The sequence below is a fragment of the Hyperolius riggenbachi genome, chromosome 2 (assembly GCF_040937935.1).
Source record: "Hyperolius riggenbachi isolate aHypRig1 chromosome 2, aHypRig1.pri, whole genome shotgun sequence".
Lineage (NCBI taxonomy): Eukaryota > Metazoa > Chordata > Amphibia > Anura > Hyperoliidae > Hyperolius > Hyperolius riggenbachi.
The window spans coordinates 85,262,375-85,284,424 of NC_090647.1; the positions used below are offsets into that span (position 1 = coordinate 85,262,375).

The 22,050-nt window shown below is 46.7% G+C and overlaps 1 protein-coding gene across 1 annotated transcript in view; it reads right to left on the bottom strand.

The window, feature by feature from the left end:
* Nucleotides 1-15,909, bottom strand: part of FLT3 (fms related receptor tyrosine kinase 3) — a 175,854-nt gene extending 159,945 nt beyond the window's left edge. Inside the window, exon 1 of the mRNA XM_068267000.1 lies at nucleotides 15,849-15,909. Within this exon, the coding sequence (XP_068123101.1) occupies nucleotides 15,849-15,900 (52 nt within the window). The 5' untranslated portion in view covers nucleotides 15,901-15,909. The remainder of the gene's footprint in view (nucleotides 1-15,848) is intronic.
* Nucleotides 15,910-22,050: the final 6,141 nt, after the last annotated feature.

The following is a 22,050-nucleotide window of genomic DNA, read 5'->3' on the forward strand; positions in this document are numbered from 1 at the left end:
TACTCCCTACCCATATGATAAAGGTAAGTACTCTCTACCCATATGATAAGGGTATATACTCTCTACCCACATATTAAGGGTAAGTATTCCCTACCCACATGATAAGTTTGAGTACTCCCTACCCACATGATAAGGGTGAGTACTCCCTACCCACATGATACGCATGAGCACTCCCTACCCACATGATACGCATGAGTACTCCCTACCCACATGATACGCATGAGTACTCCCTACACACATGACAAGGTAACAAGGGTGAGTACTCCCTACCCACATGATATGGGTGAATACTCCCTACACACATGATAAAGGTGAGTACTCCCTACCCACATGACAAGGGTGAGTACTCCCTACCCACATGATAAGGATAAGTACTCCCTACACACATGATAAGGGTGAGTACTCCCTACCCACATGATACGGGTGAGTACTCCCTACCCACATGATATGGACGAGTACTCCCTACTCACATGATATGGGCGAGTACTCCCTACCCACATGATATGGGTGAGTACACCCTACCCACATGATATGGGTGAGTACTCCCTACACACATGATAAGGTTGAGTACTCCCTACACACATGATAAGGGTGAGTACTCACATAATATGGGTGAGTACACCCTCTCCACATGATAAGGTTGAGTACTCCCTACCCACATGATATGGGTGAGTACTCCCTACCCACATGATATGGGTGAGTACTCCCTACCCACATGATATGGGTGAGTACTCCCTACCCACATGATATGGGTGAGTACTCCCTACCCACATGATATGGGTGAGTACTCCCTACCCACATGATATGGGTGAGTACTCCCTACCCACATGATATGGGTGAGTACTCCCTACCCACATGATATGGGTGAGTACTCCCTACCCACATGATATGGGTGAGTACTCCCTACACACATGATATGGGGGAGTACTCCCTACACACATGATAAGGTTGAGTACTTTCTACACACATGATCAGGGTGAGTACACCCTCCCCACATGATAAGGTTGATGTAACGATTGTGGGATATCTCCGTGTTCAGCGCACAAAGATGTGCGCTGACACTGCGGAGGTCCTCCACAAGCGTGTCAAGATACTAGAACTCAGCTTTTGGTGCAAGCACCAGTAGAGGGAAATTCCTGTCGGCAGAGGGCGCTGGGGAGCGCAGAGGAACCAATTCCCTGCACCTCCACAAATGCCAGACAGGAATTGCACGAAGCGCAGAACGCAATTGCAAGAGAAGCGATTGCGAATGAGAACGAGCAAAGGGACAGGTTGTATGTGTGTGCGCCAATCTAGTCGCCACCCCGCGACCGCGCACACACAACAGCAGGTGCGAAACAGAAACGCAACCGCCAAGAACGGCGATTGCCAGAAGTGACACAAAGCAGATCAGAACAGAATACGAGGATAGCAAAGGCACAGCAAATCATACAATGAGAAGATACGGAAAATAATAAACGCTAGCTAACCGCGAACACCGCACTCATTCGCAACAGTGCACGCGGTTATGCGCGGTCTCCACGTGATAAGCACAATAGAGACAAGCACGCCTAACTAACCATCAACAGACAAACACGAAACAAAGAACGTGAACGCTTGCTTAACGGTTACCTCATCGAGCCTACAGCAAGCGCCCGTATCAGACAAGACAGACAAACGAGAAACAGGAACTAGGCAGAAAGGATCCACCGCTCTTCCGCCAGAGCAAGTGTGATCCAAGCAGGAACACAGATCAGAAAGATCCACAGCCGCTAACGCTAGCGGCTAGTGCGATCTAAACAAGACAGATCAGATGAGGTAGCTGGTAGCAACCGCTGCTCCAGCTTACACTCCAGGAACTAGATCAGAAGGATCCACAGCCGCTACCGCTAGAGGCTAGTGCGATCCAAACAAGACAGAGCGATTCGCTATCAACCGCCGCTGGTGGACAGCGCAATCGCGACAGACAAGACAGGACAGAATAGGCAGTACAAATTATACACAAACTGACTGCACTAACTAGGAATGCAAGGAGCACTCCCCAAGAATTAACTATACTAAGATAGCAGTGGCTGACACTCCAGGTGAGTCCAGCAGGAACAAACCTCTATGAGCAGCGAAGCATTGTGGGACACACATAGTACTTATAGTACACGCCTCCAATGAATGTGGCCAGGCAATTTGCATGACAACGTATGCAAATTCCTCAGCAAGCACAAGCTGCAAAACTGACAGAAGGTCTTCTTTCCAGAGTCCTGCAGCATACAGACCTGAATAATGATCAAAAGGCTGCCTGCCTGCGCAGGCAGCTGAGCGGATCGTTACAGTTGAGTACTTTTACTTTCTTAAGGTCTGAGCTATTTTTTAATATAGTAATTTGCCTACGCAAGTATTTGTCACATACAGTGGCTTGCAAAAGTATTCGGCCCCCTTGAAGTTTTCCACATTTTGTCACATTACTGCCACAAACATGAATCAATTTTATTGGAATTCCACATGAAAGATCAATACAAAGTGGAGTACACATGAGAAGTGGAACGGAAATCATACATGATTCCAAACATGTTTTACAAATCAATAAGTGCAAAGTGGGGTGTGCGTCATTATTTGGCCCCCTGAGTCAATACTTTGTAGAACCACCTTTTGCTGCAATTACAGCTGCCAGTCTTTTAGGGTATGTCTCTACAAGCTTTGCACATCTAGAGACTGAAATCCTTGCCCATTCTTCTTTGCAAAACAGCTCCAGCTCAGTCAAATTAGATGGACAGTGTTTGTGAACAGCAGTTTTCAGATCTTGCCACAGATTCGCAATTGGATTTAGATCTGGACTTTGACTGGGCCATTCTAACACATGGATATGTTTTGTTTTAAACCATTCCCATTGTTGCCCTGGCTTTATGTTTAGGGTCGTTATCCTGCTGGAAGGTGAACCTCCACCCTAGTCTCAAGTCTTTTGGAGACTCCAAGAGGTTTTCTTCCAAGATTGCCCTGTATTTGGCTCCATACATCTTCCCATCAACTCTGACCAGCTTCCCTGTCCCTTCTGAGGAGAAGCACCCCCAGAGCATGATGCTGCCACCACCATATTTGACAGTGGGGATGGTGTGTTCTGAGTGATGTGCAGTGTTATTTTACCATACCTCCCAACATTTTAAGTGTCGAAAGCGGGACACTTAGGCCACGCCCCCAACCCCCTAGTCACGCCCACTAATTTTTTTTTTTTTTTTTTTTTTTTTTTAATTAAAATTTTTTAATTAATTACTCCCGAAAGGGAGGGTGCCAGTGGGAGGGGGAGGAGGGTGGTGAGGGTGGCCGAGGGGGGGAAAAGAAAACCCGATCGAGGCACCAGCCCGGGGATGCGTATGCGGCATAGATGCCGCATGGACGCTATTAAGCTTCTCCCTCCCTCCCTCCTAATGTGCCCCCAGTGTCCCCTTATGTGATTAATTAGGGGGGTTGTCAGTGGAGGGGGGGAGAATGCCCGTCACCGTGGGTGGGGAGGAGGGTGCCACTTTTAGGTGGGGGGGGGGGGCGCCTGGGCAGAGAATGGAGGCGGAAAAACTGATCGAGGCTCCAGCCGCGGTAATGAGGGATGCGGGAGCCCGGCTTCATTACTTCCTCCCTCCCTCCCTCTGTGAATGCCCCCTAATGTATGTCCGTGTGCCCCCCTCCCCTCCCTATAGGCAGAGTGAGCGCAGCGGAGCGGGCAGTCGGGTCCTCTTACCGCTGGCTGATGCACGCGTACTGTCTCTGGCATCCGACCTCCATGTGCTTCCTGTGACGTCATAGTAAACAGGAAGCACATGGAGGTCGGATGCCAGAGACAGTACGCGTGCATCAGCCAGCGGTAAGAGGACCCGACTGCCCGCTCCGCTGCGCTCACTCTGCCTATAGGGAGGGGAGGAGAGGGGGGCACACGGACATACATTAGGGGGCATTCACAGAGGGAGGGAGGGAGGAAGTATTGAAGCCGGGCTCCCGCATCCCTCAGTACCGCGGCTGGAGCCTCGATCAGTTTTTCCGCCTCTATTCTCTGCCAGCCGTCGGGATTCGAGAGGGGGGGCCCGGGACAGCGGGAGGGCCCCCCCAAATCGGGAGAATCCCGACGAAAACGGGACGGTTGGGGGGTATGTTTTACTGTCACACATAGCGTTTTGCATTGTGGCCAAAAAGTTCCATTTTGGTCCCATCTAACCAGAGCACCTTCTTCCACATGTTTGCTGTGTCCCCCACATGGCTTGTGGCAAACTGCAAACAGGATTTCCTATATTTTTCTGTTCACAATGGCTTTCTTCTTGCCACTCTTTCATAAAGGCCAACTTTGTGCAGTGCATGACTAATAGTTGTCCTATGGACAGAGTCTCCCACCTGAGCTGTAGATCTCTGCAGCTCATCCAGAGTCACCATGGGCCTCTTGACTGCATTTCTGATCAGCACTCTCCTTGTTCGGCCTGTGTGTTTAGGTGGACGGCCTTGTCTTGGTAGGGTTACAGTTGTGCCATACTCCTTCCATTTCTGAATGATCGCTTGGACAGTGCTCCGTGGGATGTTCAAGGCTTTGGAAATCTTTTTGTAGCCTAAGCCTGCTTTAAATTTCTCAATAACTTTATCCCTGACCTGTCTGGTGTGTTCTTTGGACTTCACGGTGTTGTTGCTCCTAATATTCTCTTAGACAACCTCTGAGGCCCTCACAGAGCAGCTGTATTTGTACTGACATTAGATTACACACAGGTGCACTCTATTTAGCCATTAGCACTCATCAGGCAATGTCTATAGGCAACTGACTGCACTCAGACCAAAGGGGGCCAAATAATTACGCACACCCCACTTTGCAGTTATTTATTTTTAAAAAATGTTTGGAATGATGTATGATTTTTGATCCACTTCTCACATGTACACCACTTTGTGTTGGTCTTTCACGTGAAATTCCAATAAAATTGATGCATGCTTGTGGCAGTAATGTGACAAAATGTGGAAAACTTCAAGTGGGTCGAATACTTTTGCAAGCCACTGTATGTACATATGGTATGTGTGCATGGGCGCCTCTAGCTATTTTGTCACTCCAGGTGAGAAAACCTGTGGCGCCGCCCCGCCCCCCAGCTTCTGCCGCATGAAACACCCCCTTCCCCGGGCCAACCCTTATATGATACTATGAAGGCAAACTGTAATGCTGGGAATACACCATGAGATTTTTTGCCAGATAAATGGTTCGATAGATAATTTCCAACATTTCCGATTCTGATGTTCAATCGTTTTTCTCATCGATTTCTCATAGAAGTGAATGGAAATCGATCGGACAGTAAATCTGAAAAATCTTATTGTGTATTCCTAGCATCACACATCATGGGACTGTTTGTTTACAATAGCATTAAAGTGACCCAGAGATCACGAATTACAACATTTTTTACTTACCTGGGGCTTCCTCCAGCCCCATAAGCATGGATGAATCCCTCGTCATCCTCCCATTGCCCTCTGTTCAGCGGTAATCAGCGCTGACCTTCTGTGCATGCGCAAGTCTGACATCACTGAACTAAATACCGGAGCCGATTATCGCTAAAACGGAGGACTGCGGGAGGATGGTGAGGGAAGTACCGTGCTTATGGGGTGGAGGAAGCCCCGGGTAAGTAAGTAAAAAAAAAACAAAAAACGTTATAAACCGTGATCTCTGGTACACTTTAAAGCAGACCTGAACTCAGAATGTCCTCTCTGCTCTTAAAGATATGCAACAGCATAATAACTTTTACATTGAACCTGAGATGAGAAGCATCTCAAGTTCCATACTTACCTGGGGCTTTCTTATGCCCAGTTAGGGCTGCTCGTCCCTCATCTCCCTGGGTGACTCTTGTCACCTGCCGTTGTCCCCGAAATCCTGGCTGCACTCCATCGCGCTTGTGTGGCTCGGCCAGGCGCGCTCCCGTCCCTGGGAACGATCTGTGCTTGCGCAGTACAAGTACAGCGCACCTGGAGCACACCTGGACGGGCCGCACATGTGTGACTGAGTGCAACTCGGCCAGGCTTTCGGGGACAATTATGGGTGACTGCAGTCACCCAGGGAAATGGCAAGGGACGAGTAGCCCTAACGGTGTTTAACCCCCCTGGCGGTATGAAAAATTCCACCAGGGGGCAGCGCAGCAGTTTTTTTTATTTTTATTTTTAAATCATGCAGCTCGCTACATGATAGCCGCTGCTCAGCGGCATCCCCCCGCCCGCTTCGATCGCCTTCGGCGATCTCCGATCAGGACGGGGCGGGATGACGTCAGCGACGTCGGGACGTCATTGGGAGTCCCGATCCACCCCTTGGCGCTGCCTGGCACTGATTGGCCAGGCAGCGCACGGGGTCTGGGGGGGGGGCCCGCGCGCCGCAACGGATAGCGGCGATCGGGCGCAGGCCGGCGGCGATCAGTGTGCTGGCGCAGCTAGCAAAGTGCTAGCTGCGTCCAGCAAAAAAAAAATTAGGTAAATCGGCCCAGCAGGGCCTGAGCGGCACCCTCCGGCGGCTTACCCCGTGTCACACACGGGGTTACCGCTAAGGAGGTTAAGTAAGCCTACGGTAAGTATTGTACCAAAGACACTGCTCGTCTCTGGTACACTTTAAACAAAAACATTTCTTTGTTACAGCTGATACAACTCTTAAAATAAATCATCACTTTTTGTACTTCCTGCTTTCATGGAAGCATACATATTGTTAACATCCTGTGCTTTCTAATGAGCTTATCTGCCGTGGCATGGCAGTCAGGTGACACAGGGGAGGATCAAAATACAACTTGCGATTAGTAACAAATGAGGGGGAATTAAACGGGCTAAAACTAAATACATACAAGGTGAATTTCTCCACGTTTTCCTTCTGCCCTGTGTAAGAGTTCAGGTCCACTTTTTTTTTTATTAATGCAGGCTGCTTCAGCACTGCACTCCTGAATTAATGCAGCCACTTGTTTGGGGGGTCCGGGAGGGGGGAGAGAGAGAGAGAGCGCGGAACACATGCAAGGCCGGCCAAGGGAGGCTCAGCAGGGGGCACAGACACAGTAGTGCAATCTCCGTCCCCTCAGGCATGCGGCGCCGGTCAGGAGAGTCGCGCTTCCTTCAGACGGGGGACGGAGTTAGAAGCGGCACCGCACGCACGCAGAAAACAAACTGCAGCTACTGCTAGGGAGAGGGGTGGTGGGCGGGCAAGGCGATTTGGAGGAGGTGGAGTGGGCAGGACACTTGTGTGCATTTCCACCAAGTCTATTGGCTGGGACTGGGCACGGGGGGTGTGCATAGAAGCGGCAGAGCACCACGTGGTGTAAATAAACCACGATCGCCGACAAGCGCAGCTGCAGCTGATTTTAACAGCGGCAATCAGCCGCACGCAGTCTAAGGCCCGTTCACACTTGCGTTTTGGCATGCAAACGGACCTGATCCGGATTGGACCCGGATCCGATCCGGTCCATTTGCATCAGGACTGTACCAGGCTGCCATCCGGATCCGGATCGTAAAAAAATAACAAAATACCTTTAAAGTTGTTGGGGTCAGCAGAAGGTTCACCTGTACAATCAGGTCCTCCGCTGTAGGCCTCACCTCCACCTCCCGACATACTGCCAAACAGCTCCAGCACGTGTGTCACTGCTGCTCCACTCCAGATATGCTGGGCCCATGTGTCCCCATCCGAAATGGCCGCTATGATATGCATAGGAAGTGGGGTAGAACGTCAGGTGTTTGTCTGCAGTGTGTTCTGTGCTTTCCGTTCCCCATAGGTTTCTATATCCGCATGGTGCAGTCAGGCTCCGGTCCGGGTGCGTGGGCCGGATGATCCGGACCCAAAAAATAGCGCATGTTGGAAAAGCCTCCGGAGTCCGGATCCGATTTGGCTCCGTTCTGTATGGAACGTACGCATGTGAACGTCCGCATAGCCTTTGCATTGCTATGCGGAACGTACGCTCCGTTTGTACAGTATACGGTCCGGATCCGATCAGGCGGATCCGGACAGGGAACGCTAATGTGAACCGGGCCTAACCCCCCCCCCCCCCCCCCCCCTCCCTGCAGCAGCGCGACCCCCAGAACCCGAAGTGGCTGGCCAGAACGCGAAGTGGCCACACTTCGGGTTCTGGCCGTAACATATAAAAGGAGAGGAAATGAAAGAAAGCAAATTTTAGGATATTTAGGGATTTAAAAAATAATCTGAAAACCCTAAATTCAGATGCTTGGATAAAAGCACTGAAATGAACCATGTGCCAGGGTACATATAATATTCATAGTCCGCATAAAGAAAAGGATACAATATTCACTAAGACCTAGTGCACACCGAGCGGTTTTGGTAGCGTTTTTAGAACTGCTTGCGGATGTGGAAACGCTTGCGTAATTTCAATGGGATGGTGCACACCAGAGCGGGAGGCGTTTTGCAGAAACGCATACTCCCGGGCTGCAGCATTTTTTGGATGTCGGAGGCGTTTCTGCCTCCAATGTTAAGTATAGGAAAAACGCAAAACGCTTGATAAAACGCCAGATCAGAGCGGTTTTTCAGGCGTTTTTGTTAAAGTAGTAGTTCAGTAACAGCTTTACTGTAACAATAACTGTAATCTGCTACCCAAAAAAGCTTCACAAAACCGCAAAACGCTTCATAATAAGAAAAAAACGCTTTAAAAAATGCTAGCATTTTGCGGATCTGCTAGCGGTTTTTGGTGTGCACTAGGCCTTAAAGGGCACCTGAACTCTTGCACAGGACAGAAGGAAAACAGAGAGAAATGCATCCTGTATGTATTTAGAGAGTTGAATGAGAGCCTGTCTAATTCCTCCTAATCTGTGCACTGTAATTTGATCTCTCATCTGTATCAGTTTAGTAATCTTCTCTGCCATGGCAGAAAGTTAAATGGTAAATACAGGATGTTAACAATATGTCTGCTGCCCTGAAAGCAGGAAGTAGACACACTGCAGCTTTATTGCAGGATTTGGATCAGCTTTAACAATGAAATGTTTATCTTTAAAGTGAACCAGAGACGAAGCACCCTCATGTATTTTACCACATAAGTATATCAGTGGGAACCTTAGAGAAAACACCTACCCTGCTTTCTGTTTCATTCTTCACTTTTTAGTCTGCTTATCAGCCCTGATATAATCCCCGACTGAGCATTCAGTCTGGCCTTGCTCAGGAATCATTATTGCTGAGTCTGTCTTCTCTGATGTCTTTTCAAGCCCAAGCCTGCCCCCTTCTAGCTCTGCCATAATGACTCAGTTATAATGATTCCTGAGCAAAGCCAGACTGAATGCTCAGTCGGGGATTTTATCAGGGCTAATAACAAGCAGGATGAGCAGTGAAGAATGAAACCCGAGAGCAGGGTAGGTGTTTTCTCTAATGTTCCCACTGATTATATATGGTAAAATACATGAGGGGGCTTAGTGTCTCTGGTTCACTTTAAGGTTATTATGCTGTTGAGTATCTTTTAGAGCAGAGAGGACGTTCTGAGTTCAGGTCCGCTTTAAAGAGAACCCGAGGTGGGTTTGAAGAATATTATCTGCATACAGAGGCTGGATCTGCCTATACAGCCCAGCCTCTGTTGCTATCCCAAACCCCCCTAACGTCCCCCTGCACTCTGCAATCCCTCACAAATCACAGCCACGCTGCTGACAAACAGCTTGTCAGAGCTGGCTGTGTTTATCTCTATAGTGTCAGTCTGCTGCTCTCCCTGCCTCCTGCAGAGCTCCAGTTCCCACCTGCATCCCTTCCCTCCCTGCTGATTGGAGGGAAGGGACGGGGGCAGGGACCGGAGCTATGCAGGAGGCGGGGGAGCAGCTGAGCCTGACACTACAGATGTAAACACAGCCTCACAGCTCGGCTGTGATTTATGAGGGATTGCAGAGTGCAGGGGGACCTTAGTGGGGTTTGGGATAGCAACAGAGACTGGGCTGTATAGGCAGATCCAGCCTCTGTATGCAGATAACATTCTTTAAACACACCTCGGGTTCTCTTTAAAGGGAACCTAAACTGAGAGGGATATGGATGTTTCCTTTAGGCTGCTTTCACAGTGGGACGTTACAGGCGCTGTTAGTGCAGCCTGTAACTCTCCCCTAACGCACAGCAATGTAACACAAGTGGGCTGTTCACAGTGCCCACGTTGTGTTACATGTAACGCTGCACGTCGTAGTGAAAGTGCAGCATGCTGTTAGACTGTTTGCACATGCTCAGTGTGGAGCGGAGAGGAGGCGGGGAGATGCCGCTACAGTAGCCGCGCACATGGCTACTTAATATGCACTGCACTGGCGGCCGCTGATTGGCCGGCGGGACCACGTGATGCGGAGTGTCTCGCTCCGCATCACGTGGTCCCGTCGGCCAATCAGCGCCACTCTGGGAGACCTTATGCGGATAGAGCCGCCTAACGCGGCTCACTCTTACGTCCTCTCCCGCACCACCATGCGTTGCGTTAGGTGCACGTTATGCGACCATAAAGTCCCCTAAAACGCAACGTCTTAGTGTGTAAGTAGCCTTCAACAATACCAGTTGCCTGGCAGTCCTGCTGATCTATGTAGCTCCAATAGTGGCTGAATCACACACCTGAAACAAGCGTGCAGCTAATCCAGTCTGACTTCAGTCAGAGCACCTGATCTGCATGCTTGTTGAGGGGCTGTGACTAAAAGTATTAGAGACACAGGATCAGCAGGAGAGTCAGGCAACTGGTATTATTTTAAAAGGAAAAATCTATATCCTCAGTTTAGGTTCCCTTTAGAGGTTCAGTACTGACAGTACAATTAAAAAAACACCCAGTGAGAAACTTAAATTCACACATAAAACAAGTGTTTGCATTATCATGTTGGGGAAAAAAAAGAAAAAGGTCCTATAGAGAATTATATTATCCTGAAACACGCAATTAGGCACTAAATTAAACTTGCCCTAGTTTAAGAAGATTAGTTTGGTCCCAGATTAAGCTTGGAGGAGCATAAGCGTCTGAATATGGTGACTGCTCCCAACTGTTCGACATGAGTACAATTATGTAAGAAATACAAGACATTTGATTTAGAAATCCAGCATCTTACCTCATCAAAAAAAAGGAAGCGATAAAATATGCTTATATGTATGTCATGCAATCTTATCATTCTGTAGCTCAGCCTTTCTTAACCTTTCTACCCTGGGGGAACCCTGCAAATACTTATTGGATCAGGAACGTCCTAACTCCCCCCCCCCCGGCATGGTCTTTAACCACTTTACCCCCAGCGGTGCTGATTTCTCCGTCCCTTTTTTCCCCCCTGTTAACACCAAGGGTCAGAGAAAGCGCACCTGACGCCGCTCCCGCCGCTGTCCGCGCTCCTGCTCGCTCGTCCGTGTTCGTGCTCGCCGCCGCTTGCTCGGAGATCAATGAACAGGAAAAACCGTTCCCGTTCGTTGATCCAAGCCCCCGCAATGATCAGCTGCTTTTACGAGAAGCAGCGCGATCATTGAGAAAAAAAAAAAGTTTCCCAGCCTCATAACACTTCCTGCAAGCGTCCTTCCGGACGCTTGCAGGTCGCATAAACAAAAAGTTATTTCTGCCCATCTTGTGGCCAAATAGTAAAACTACACCCTAAAGCATTTTTTATATATTCCTTTAATTTATTATTTATTTATTGTATTTATAAAGCGCCAACATATTACGCAGCGCTGGACAATAAATAGGTAAAGCGCCATAGAAATACATTAGTTATACACAAAAAATTAACTCATTACCTCCCACACTCCCCAATTTTTTTTTTGTAATAAAAAAAAAAATTACAATTAAAAAAATACATAAATAGTTACCTTAGGGACTGAACTTTTTAAATATTTATGTCAAGAGGGTATAACACTGTTACTTTATAAACTATGGGCTTATAATTAGGGATGGACGCAAAACTGAAAAAAATGCACCTTTATTTCCAAATAAAATATTGGCGCCAAACATTGTGAAAGGGACATAATTTAACGGTTTTATAACCAGGACAAATAGGCAAATACATTTCATGGGTTTTATTACAGTAGCATGCATTATTTAAAAACTATAATGGCCGAAAACTGAAAAATAATAATTTTTCCCAAATTTTTTCCTATTTTCCCATTAAAACACATTTAGAATAAAATAATTCTTGGCATAATGTCCCACCTAAAGAAAGCCTAATTGGTGGCGAAAAAAACAAGATATAGTTCATTTCATTGTGATAAGTAATAATAAAGTTATAGACGAATGAATGGAAGGAGCGCTGAAAGGTGAAAATTGCTCTGGTGCTCAAGGGGTAAAACCCCTCAGTTGTGAAGTGGTTAAAAGCTGGTGTGGCTGTTTATGCCACTACCCCCATCACAGTGCCCTTTATTACAAATTCTAAAGCTTTTGTTAATGTGCTCATTGTTATTCTGACCCCCAATTTAGTGCTTCTTTTTAAAGTACCCCTACTATAGTGTGCTCTCTATCATACTTCCCCCCAAACCTCAGGATGGGTAAAAATGCCAAGAAACCCCTGCAGAGCACTCAAGGAACCCTGGTAGAGAAAGCCTGCTGTAGTTCAGGCTCATATTTTTAATGTACATCATGTGATCCTCATTTGCAAGTCCCAGGATTTTCTGCATAGCATATGAACCATTTTTGCATTATTACTTCCTAAGCTAATGTCAGATCCTCTCATTCTGATTCCCTGAATTCTTAACCCCTTAGGCTGGTTTCACACTAGGACGTTGCGTTTTAGGGGACGTTATGGTCGCATAACGTGCCCCTAACGCAACGCCTGGTGCTCCCTGCTTTGGACGTCAGAGTGAGCCGCGTTGTGCAGCTCACTCTGGCGTCCGTGATGCATACTCTTGTGCGCATGCGGCATCACGTGGTCCCGCCGGCCAATCGCTGCACAGAGCGGCCGCTCCAGGAAGTAAACACTGCACGTCACTGAGTGCAGTGAATATTAATTAGCCATGTGCCTGGCCGCTCTCCGCTCCTCCCCAACGTTACTGAACATGTGCAAGCAGTCTAACGTGGCTCTGCCGCTTAGAAAGTACTGCATGCAGTACGTTGTCTGGTGGTGCAGCGTTACTATGTAACGCAACATGGGCACTGTTAACAGCCCATTGATTTTTCATTGCTGTGCGGTGGGGTGCGTTACAGGCTGCTCTAACGTGCGCCTGTAACGTCCCACTGTGAAACCAGCCTAAAAGCAAACCTGAAGCGGAAAAAAATAACATATGGCATAATGAATTGTATGTGTAGTACGGATAATGAATAGAACATTAGTAGCAAAGAAAATAGTATCATATTTGTATTTTCAGTTATATAGATTTTTTTTAATAACATTGCATCATTCTGTCATATTTGCAGTTTAGAAAGCACACTCTGTCTTTGAAGCTATAAAACAAAGCAGAAATAATGACATTTTGAAGTTTCCTGCAGTAAAACCTTATCTCAAACTGTCTCTCCCTGTGCTCCAGAAAACAGGACTGTATTCGACCCAGAGGAGCGAAAAGCTCAGAGAAGCTATTTTGCATAGATAACAAAATAAGTATTTTTTAACTCTACCTGTACTGGAAAACAACATGATATTTTTTTCTTTGCTACTAATGTTCTATCTGTTATCCATACTACACATATAATCCATTATCTCGTAAGTTTATTTTTGCTTCAGGTATGCTTTAAAGGAAATCTGTAGTGAGAGAAAAAAACATACAAGACAGATTCTTAGCTAAGACTTAAAGGGAAGGTCCAAGCAAAGTAAAAAAATGAGTTTCACTTACCTGGGGCTTCTACCAGCCCCATGCAGCCATCCTGTGCCCTCGTAGTCACTCACTGCTGCTCCAGTCCCCCGCTGGCAGCTTGCCGACCTCGGAGGTCGGCAGGCCACATTGCGTACATTTTCACGCATTCCCACTAGTGCAGGAACATTAACACATACATTTTTACGCGTAAAAATGTACGCATTGACCCACTAACGCGTAAAAATGTATGTGTTAATGTTACTGCACTAGCGGGAATGCATAAAAATGTACGCAATGCGGCCTGCCGACCTCTAAGGTCGGCAAGCTGCCTGCGGGGGACTGGAGCAGCAGTGAGTGACTACGAGGGCACAGGATGGCTGCATGGGGCTGGTAGAGGCCCCAGGTAAGTGAAACTCTTTTTTTTACTTTGCTTGGACCTTCCCTTTAAAAAAGAGGTGGAGGCACTAAATGCATAAAAGATAGGCTAATAAACTATTAGGTTTACAGCAGGAATTGTGTTCCCTGTAAGGGCTGATGCACACCAGAGCGGTTCTGGAGCATTTTTAAAAACGCTAGCTGTTTATGAAAACCACTTGGGTAATGTATTTCAATGGGCTGGTGCACACCAAAGCAGTTCGTTTTTTCCACAAATGAAACTTGGGGGCTGCAGCATTTTTTAGATTTCTGAGGCGTTTGTGCCTCAATGTTAAGTATAGGAAAGTGGAAAACAGCTCTGAGGGCTGGTGCACACCGAGTAGGCTTTCTCGCGTTTTTACAGCCGCTTGCGGCTGTGGAAATGCGTGGGTAATGTATTTCAATGGGGTAGTTCACACCAGAGCGGGAGGCGTTTTGCTTAAACGCATACTCCTGGGCTGAGGCATTTTTTGGATTTCGGATGCGTTTCTGCCTCCAATGTTAAGTATAGGAAAAACGCAAACCGCTCTGAAAAACGGCAGTTCGGAGCGTTTTTCAGGCGTTTTTGTTACAGAAGCTGTTCAGTAACAGCTGTACTGTAACAATATATGAAATCTACTACACCAAAGACGCTACCCAAAAATGCAAAACGCTAGGTGAAACGCTTCATAAAAATAAGAAAAAGCGTTTTAAAAACCGCTAGCGTTTCAAAAACCGCTAGCGTTTTGCGGATCTGCTAGCGGTTTTTGGTGTGCACCAGGCCTAAAAAACGCAAGATCAGAGCGGATTTCCAGCCGTTTTTGTTACAGAAGCTGTTCAGTAACTGCTTCACTGTAACAATATTTGTAATCTGCTACACAAAAACGCACCAAAAACCGCTAGGCATGTTTAGAAAATCTCTCCAAACATGCCTAGAATCGCTCTGAAATCTGCTTCAAAAACCTCTAGCGTTTTGCGGATCGGCTAGAGGATTGTGGTGTGCACTGGCCCTAGAAGCAGAAACGCAACTGAATGAAAAAGTTGCGCTGCATGTTATACAACCATTGCATCATATGCAGTGAAGCAGTCAATAAAAAATACATGTTTCACAGTCACTGGTAACACCCGCATTGTGCAATAATACACTGCATGCTGTGCTTTACAATTCTGCACACCATTATACCACAACGTAACCGCCACACTATGAGGGCTTGTTTCCACTATTGCGGTGCGGAATCGCCTGGATTCCACCGCTGATGAAATCGCATGCGGATGCGATTTCCCATGCGTTTTTTGGCGCGAATTCGCATGCGAATTCGCATAGGTGAAGGTATATGCGATTTTAACCATGTCACTGCCTGTGTGAATTTACATTGGTACCTATGCGAATTCGCTTGCGAATTCGCATGAAAATTAGCATACCATAGCCGCATGCGAATTTCCTATTAAGTACATTAGCGGCGATTCGCATGCATTCCACTCGCAGGCGAATTCGTTGGCTCTTTTGTGCGTTTTTTTACCGCTGAAAAAAACGCACCTCAACAACGCTACAGTGGAAACAGGCCCATCCACTTGCATTACATGTGCGAATCCGCATGCATTGGACGCATGCGGATTCGCAATAGTGGGAACGAGCCCTGAATGTCGTCAATGGTCAACATTGTTGTGTGACTCTGTGCAGTATGATGCCTCCGTTAAGTCGCAACTCAACACCTCACTGTGAGCGTAACCTAAACCATTGAATCCATAGGTAGCAGCTTTGAGGCGATTCTGTTGCAGTCTTGCTTGATACATGTCCCCGTGTGTGGTGGGTTTGTCTTACCTTGTAGCCAGGGACCAGGCTTAGAAGAACAGGAGCCCCTCAGTGCTTGCATAGTGCAGGCTCCTTCATAGACACCTTCTAATGTAACACTGCCCAAAATCTCTGTAACCTACTATCTTGTTATCGCTCAAACTGAGTTTAAGTGGAATCTGCAGCTGTACCTATAAACCAGCCCCCTAACCACAAGCAAAGAAAAAAAGAAACTTCTCCATTTCAGCGCAGAGCGCGCTCATGTCTCCCTGTTATGTACAATAAATGCAGCTTACATAACCAGCTACGGTCATATCAAATACAAACCACACTATTCATAAAAAAATAGTATTTAAAGAAGAACTTTTACCAAGTATTGAACTTCATTCCAATCAGTAGCGGATACCCCCCCCTTTCCCATGAGAAACCTTTGCCTTTTCTCAGACAGATCATAAGGGGAGGGTCTGTATGGCTGTTATTGTGGTGAAACCCTTCCACAGTGTGATGTCATGACCATGGTCCTGACAGTTTGATGTCTGTGAAGCTCGTTGCATTGTGGGAAATAACATCCGTTTCCAACTGCCAAGCAAGCAGCATCTCCCTCTGTGCATAGAACTCTCAGTAACGAACATTCTATACAGATCACCTGGCAGAACTAAAGCACCACCAGTGATGAATGTCAGCAAAGTAAATCAGGGAGATAAACGATTTCGCAATTTTATTATGTTATTTTCACTACAGTTCCATTTATACCCAATGGACCATAATACTGTATATTCAAGGTGATAAGTAGCTTGTGTCCTGCAAATCCAGTTGCTGGATTCACCTGTGACTAAACAATAGGTATAGGGATGATCAATGAGATTCAAATACTTCCGAGTTTATGCACATTTTGATGCAAATACATGCAGTTTGAAAATGGACTAATCAAATCCCACCCAGGTTTAAACTGATTGGTCCATTTTAAAGCTGCTTATATGTGTATAAAAATTAGCATGGATTCAGAAATATTTGCATCTCATTGATCATCCCTACTGAACAACAACAGCCTCACTTGGGTGAATAATAGCTCTTTGCCTGAGCACTGCTCAAGGCTGTCGGGTGAAGGGGAGCGAGGTTTTGCGCTGCCGAGATGTCTTTCAGCCTCACAGCACTGCTACTTTGTGTCTGTGAGATCCGAAGCATCTGCTGCTACCTTGCCAGGCACCCTGCTGATGTCCGCCACTCACTGCGCCTGTGCCTGTCTAGTAGAACGTGGAATTCTTATTTATTCTTTTGTTTTTAATCTATCACTTCTTTCTTCTAATTATTCTCTCTTCTCCTTTTATCTTGCTTGCAGAATCTCTTCCTGGTTGCTGCTTCTCCTTGGACTGCACACCATCCCTAAACATTGCCTATCTTTAAGCCTGCCACCGGGCCGCCCCATTGGTCCACAGTCTAGATCACGGAGAATCCTTCTCCTTTCTTTAGGAACCTGGAGATGAGTCTACTGCCACCACCGCTTCATTGCACTCATCCTACTGCTTCAACAGGCTAACTCTTAGCTAAAAACGGCCCCTAGCTCGGATAAGCCCCATGCAATCACAAAATGTAATCTTAGACGTGTTTTGCATTTCGTGATTTCCAAATGCAGGAAAAATGCAGCAGAACTATGATTGAAAATGGACCAATCAAATCCCATCTCAAATCGTCATGAAAAGTAATTTCGTTGTGTTACACAATGACAATAAAGTGAATTGATTGATTGATTGATTGCATCCCCACCATTCCAATTGTAACTTTACTGTACTTGTGTTTAAAAAATTGCAAGTCCTTTCAAAATCCAAACGAAACACAGCCGCTGTGAAAGGGCTCTACCTCAGGAACGATGCAACAGAACTTAGAACCTCGTGGAAACTAAAGCCAAGATCTTTGGCTTTCTAAGGCCCCTTTCCACGGACTGTTAATAGGTAGTTAACCACTTCAGCTTGCAGTGTTGTTCACCTTATGCATCAGAGCAACTTTCACCTCCCATTCATTCGCCTATAACTTTATCACTACTTATCACACTGAAATGATTTTTTTCCACCACCATTTAGGCTTTCTTTGGGTGGTACATTTTGCTAAGAATTATTTTACTCTAAATGCATTTTAACAGGAAGATTAAGAAAGAAATGGAAAAAAATCATAATTTCTCAGTTTTTGGCCATTATAGTTTGAAATTAATACACGCTATCGTAATTAAAATTCATGCATTTTATTTGCCCATTTGTCCCGATTATTACACCGTTTAAATTATGTCCCTATCACAATTTATGGCGCCGATATTTTATTTGGAAATAAAGGTGCATTTTTTCAATTTGCGTCTATCACTATTTACAAGATTATAATTTAAAAAATTATAGTAATAAACTCTCCTGACATGCATATTTAAAAAGTTCAGACCCTTAGGTAACTATTTATGTTTGTTTTTTTTAATTGTGATTTTTTTTTCTTTTTTTTTTTAATTAAAAAATGTATTTGGGTAAATTTTTGTGTGGGAGGTAAACAGTTAATTTTAAATGTAATATAATGTGTGTATATACTAAAAAATGTATGTGGGTGTAGTTTTACTATTTGGCCACAAGATGGCCACAGTCAAAAAGTCCTGGAAGCGAACAATCTCGCTTCCAGGAATTACAAAGAGACTTATGCTGGGAATACACAAGTCGACCCGGCGGCTTGATTAGCCGCCGGATCGACTCCTACCGCGTCCCCACTCGTCCCCGTGGGCGCCCGGATCGATTCCCGCTCGTACCCGCGGGCGCTCCTTATCTTCCGCTCGTTTTCTTCCCATTGTCTGCCCGCGGGGATCGAGCGCAGAATCGATCAGGCGGGGTATCGGACCTATCGGAAATTATCAATCGAGCCATCAGCGGCTCAATTGATAAGAACAATCCATCTGTGTACGCCCAGCATTAGATCAATGAATCGGAACAATGTTCCCATTCATTGATCTCAGGGCTAACAGAAGGCGGCAGAAGTGTGCTCAATTGCGCGCCCAGCGCCGCTGCAGCAGCAGATCTGGACGGATATAGTCCTGCGTCTGCAAAGTAAGCTCCGTACAACGTGGGCTTGATTGACAGCGGCGGTTCGCACATGTGCAGTGCGGACAACCTCGGGGTCGGCTTCCGGACCGAGAACGGAGACCGGGACAGCGGCGGGGAGCGGAGGTGACACCGTGGGACAGTCGGCTGCTAGGGGCTGGAGAAAACCCCAGGTGAGTAAAGCTTTTTTTTGTTAAATTCGCCTGATGACACCTTTAAGTGGTTAAATGCCTCTCAAACTTTTACAACTGCTTGCTGCTGCCTGGTAACTGCTTGCTGAGCACACAATTCAACAGTCTGTGGAAAAGAGGCCTTAGGATAGTTGGATCTCTCTCAGGAGACTGCCAAAATTCTCAAGGGTATAATATACAAGTATCAAAAAGAATACAATTAAGGAAATTGAATCCTCCAACATTAAAGGGAACCTGACGTGAGACGATATGGAGGCTGCCATATTTATTTCCTTTAACCTCCTTAGCGGTAACCCCGTGTGTGACACGGGGTAAGCCGCCGGAGGGTGTCGCTCAGGCCCTGCTGGGCCGATTTAAATAATTTTTTTTTGCTGGACGCAGCTAGCACTTTGCTAGCTGCGCCAGCACCCCGATCGCCGCCGCCGCGCGCCCGATCGCCGCTATCCGGTGCGGCGCGCGGCCCTCCCCCCCCAGACCCCTGCGCTGCCTGGCCAATCAGTGCCAGGCAGCGCCAAGGGGTGGATCGGGTCTCCCAATGACGTCCCGACGTCGCTGACGTCATCCCGCCCCATCGCCATGGCGACGGGGGAAGCCCTCCAGGAAATCCCGTTCTTTGAACGGGATTTCCTGATCGGAGATCGCCGAAGGCGATCGAAGCGGGCGGGGGGATGCCGCTGAGCAGCGGCTATCATGTAGCGAGCCCTGGGCTCGCTACATGATTTAAAAAAAAAAAACAAAAAAAAAAAAACTGCTGCGCTGCCCCCTGGCGGTATTTTTCATACCGCCAAGGGGGTTAAACAATACCAGTTGGCTGGCAGTCCTTCGAATCACTTTGGCTGCAGTAGTGTCCGTATCACACACCTGAAACGAGCATGTAGCTAATCAGATCAGACTTGGTATAGAAAATCTGATCTGCATGCTTGTTCATGGTGTAAAGGTGGTCATTAGGCTTGTTTTTCAAAATGTTAATTACAGCAGCTGTGACGGGTGTTCCATGTCACTACCACGCTTCCGGGTTGAAGAAGGAAGCGTGGGAGTGACTGGAACGAGACTTGGAACGCAACGTACAACGCAAATGGAGCGCATCGGATCAGAGGGCCGAATGGGTAAGTTAACCGCCCCCCCCCCACACACACACACACTCCTGCGGCCACACCTGCTATAATTAATTTAGATTCAGGGCTCGTTTCCACTCGAGCGAATCTGCATGCGTTTCCCGCATGCAGATTCGCTCAACCAATACAAGTGGATGGCGCTGTTTCCACTTGTCAGGAATTCTGTGCGGCTCGCTATGCAGAAAAAATCTGCACAGCAGAGCCGTCAGAATTCGCGAATCGTCGGTAATGTAACTAAATAGGAAAACCGCAAGCTCTTTAGTCTTGCGGTTTTCCCGGCGTTTCCGCGTGCGATTTTGTGTAAAAACCCATGTCAATGCTTGCCGTCATTGACATGGTTAAAATCGCGTCGTTAAAACCGCCGGCGATTCCGCGTGAAAATCCGCATGGAAACGTCAACGAATCCGCAACCGCATGCGGATTCGTTGATGCGGTTTCCGCGAGCAAATCGCGCCGCTCAAGTGGAAACGTACCCTCAGAGTAGCTACAAGTACGTACCTACTCGGAAGAGCAAGCCTACTGGCCATACATCTACTGATTTTTGCAGCCTGATCAACCATTCGATTTGATAATTTTATCAAATTGGTAAAAAAAAAAAAAAAAAAAATCAGTGCCGCAACAAGCATTCCCAATCAATGATTCCGCTCGGCCGAAATCAGTCATATCCATCAATCGTACATGCTGGAAAAACATTTGTTGCAAACGCTCGATTGCCTGTGTGGTGGTAGATATCACGACGACTGACATTGCCGCCTGCATCTAAGTGTAAATGTCCCCCTTGGTTCCTGTGCGGTGCAAACTCTCACCTGTCCCGCTTCTGCATCTCCCCAACGTGGCAACAGGTGTGCAGCCTCTTGCGCACCACATACGATTCCGATTTTGACCCGATTTTACATACAATTCTGATTTTTAATCAATTCCGATTTTTAATCGGTCCTGCATGCTGCATTTTTTTCTGCGTTTTTCTTCTTGTGTTTATAGCATCCAGGGAAAATCGGAATCGTAAATTCGTATACAACGCATTGACACTGGTGGGAGTAGGAACAGATTTACATTTGAGAGCGAGCAGAATCGGCAGCATCGATTCCAGATACGATTTCAATCTATCATGAATTGGTCTGCAATGTATGGGCAGCCAACAGATCTCTCTATCAGAGATAGATCTGCATCTTGGTCGTTCTGTCCATCACTTGTGGCTAGAAGTGTAATGCTAGGTACACACCATACATTTTTTCGGCAGATTGATGGTTTGATAAATTCCGTCACATCCGATATTATTTCCGATCGTTTTTCTAGTCAATTTCTCATAGAAGTGAATTGAAATTGATAATAAAAGATAAGGTAATCAAGCGGAAAATCGTCTGGAGAATCGATCGTCAGAAAAACTGCATCGCGTGTATCATTAGAGGCAGAGAATCAGCATGACAGCCAGGCAATCTGAATTGTCTAAAAGGAAATAAATATGGCAGCCTCCACATCTCCCTCACTTCAAGTGTCCTTTAAAGTGGGCTGAGGACTCTCCCAGACAAAATCCTTGCTTGGGCCTGCTTTCCTGACATAATGGTAAGTATGGAAAAGAAAAAACATTATTGTCAGATATGCTGTATTTTCCTTATACGTAAGGGAGGGAAGCAGAGGGCTAAAACTATCCAGAACCTTTATTTAGTGTTGTTTAGCACAGATTATACATCTCTGGAGGGATGTAGGAATAAAGAGATCAGAAATGACACTCAGCCGGGAACATGAACCAAACAGGCCAGGCCGCCCCTAAAGAGCAGACAGCAGAGCACTAGCAGCCCAGGCGCTGATATCCGGGTACTGGCGGGTCTCACGTGTGGTCGGCTGCTGATAATAACATCGC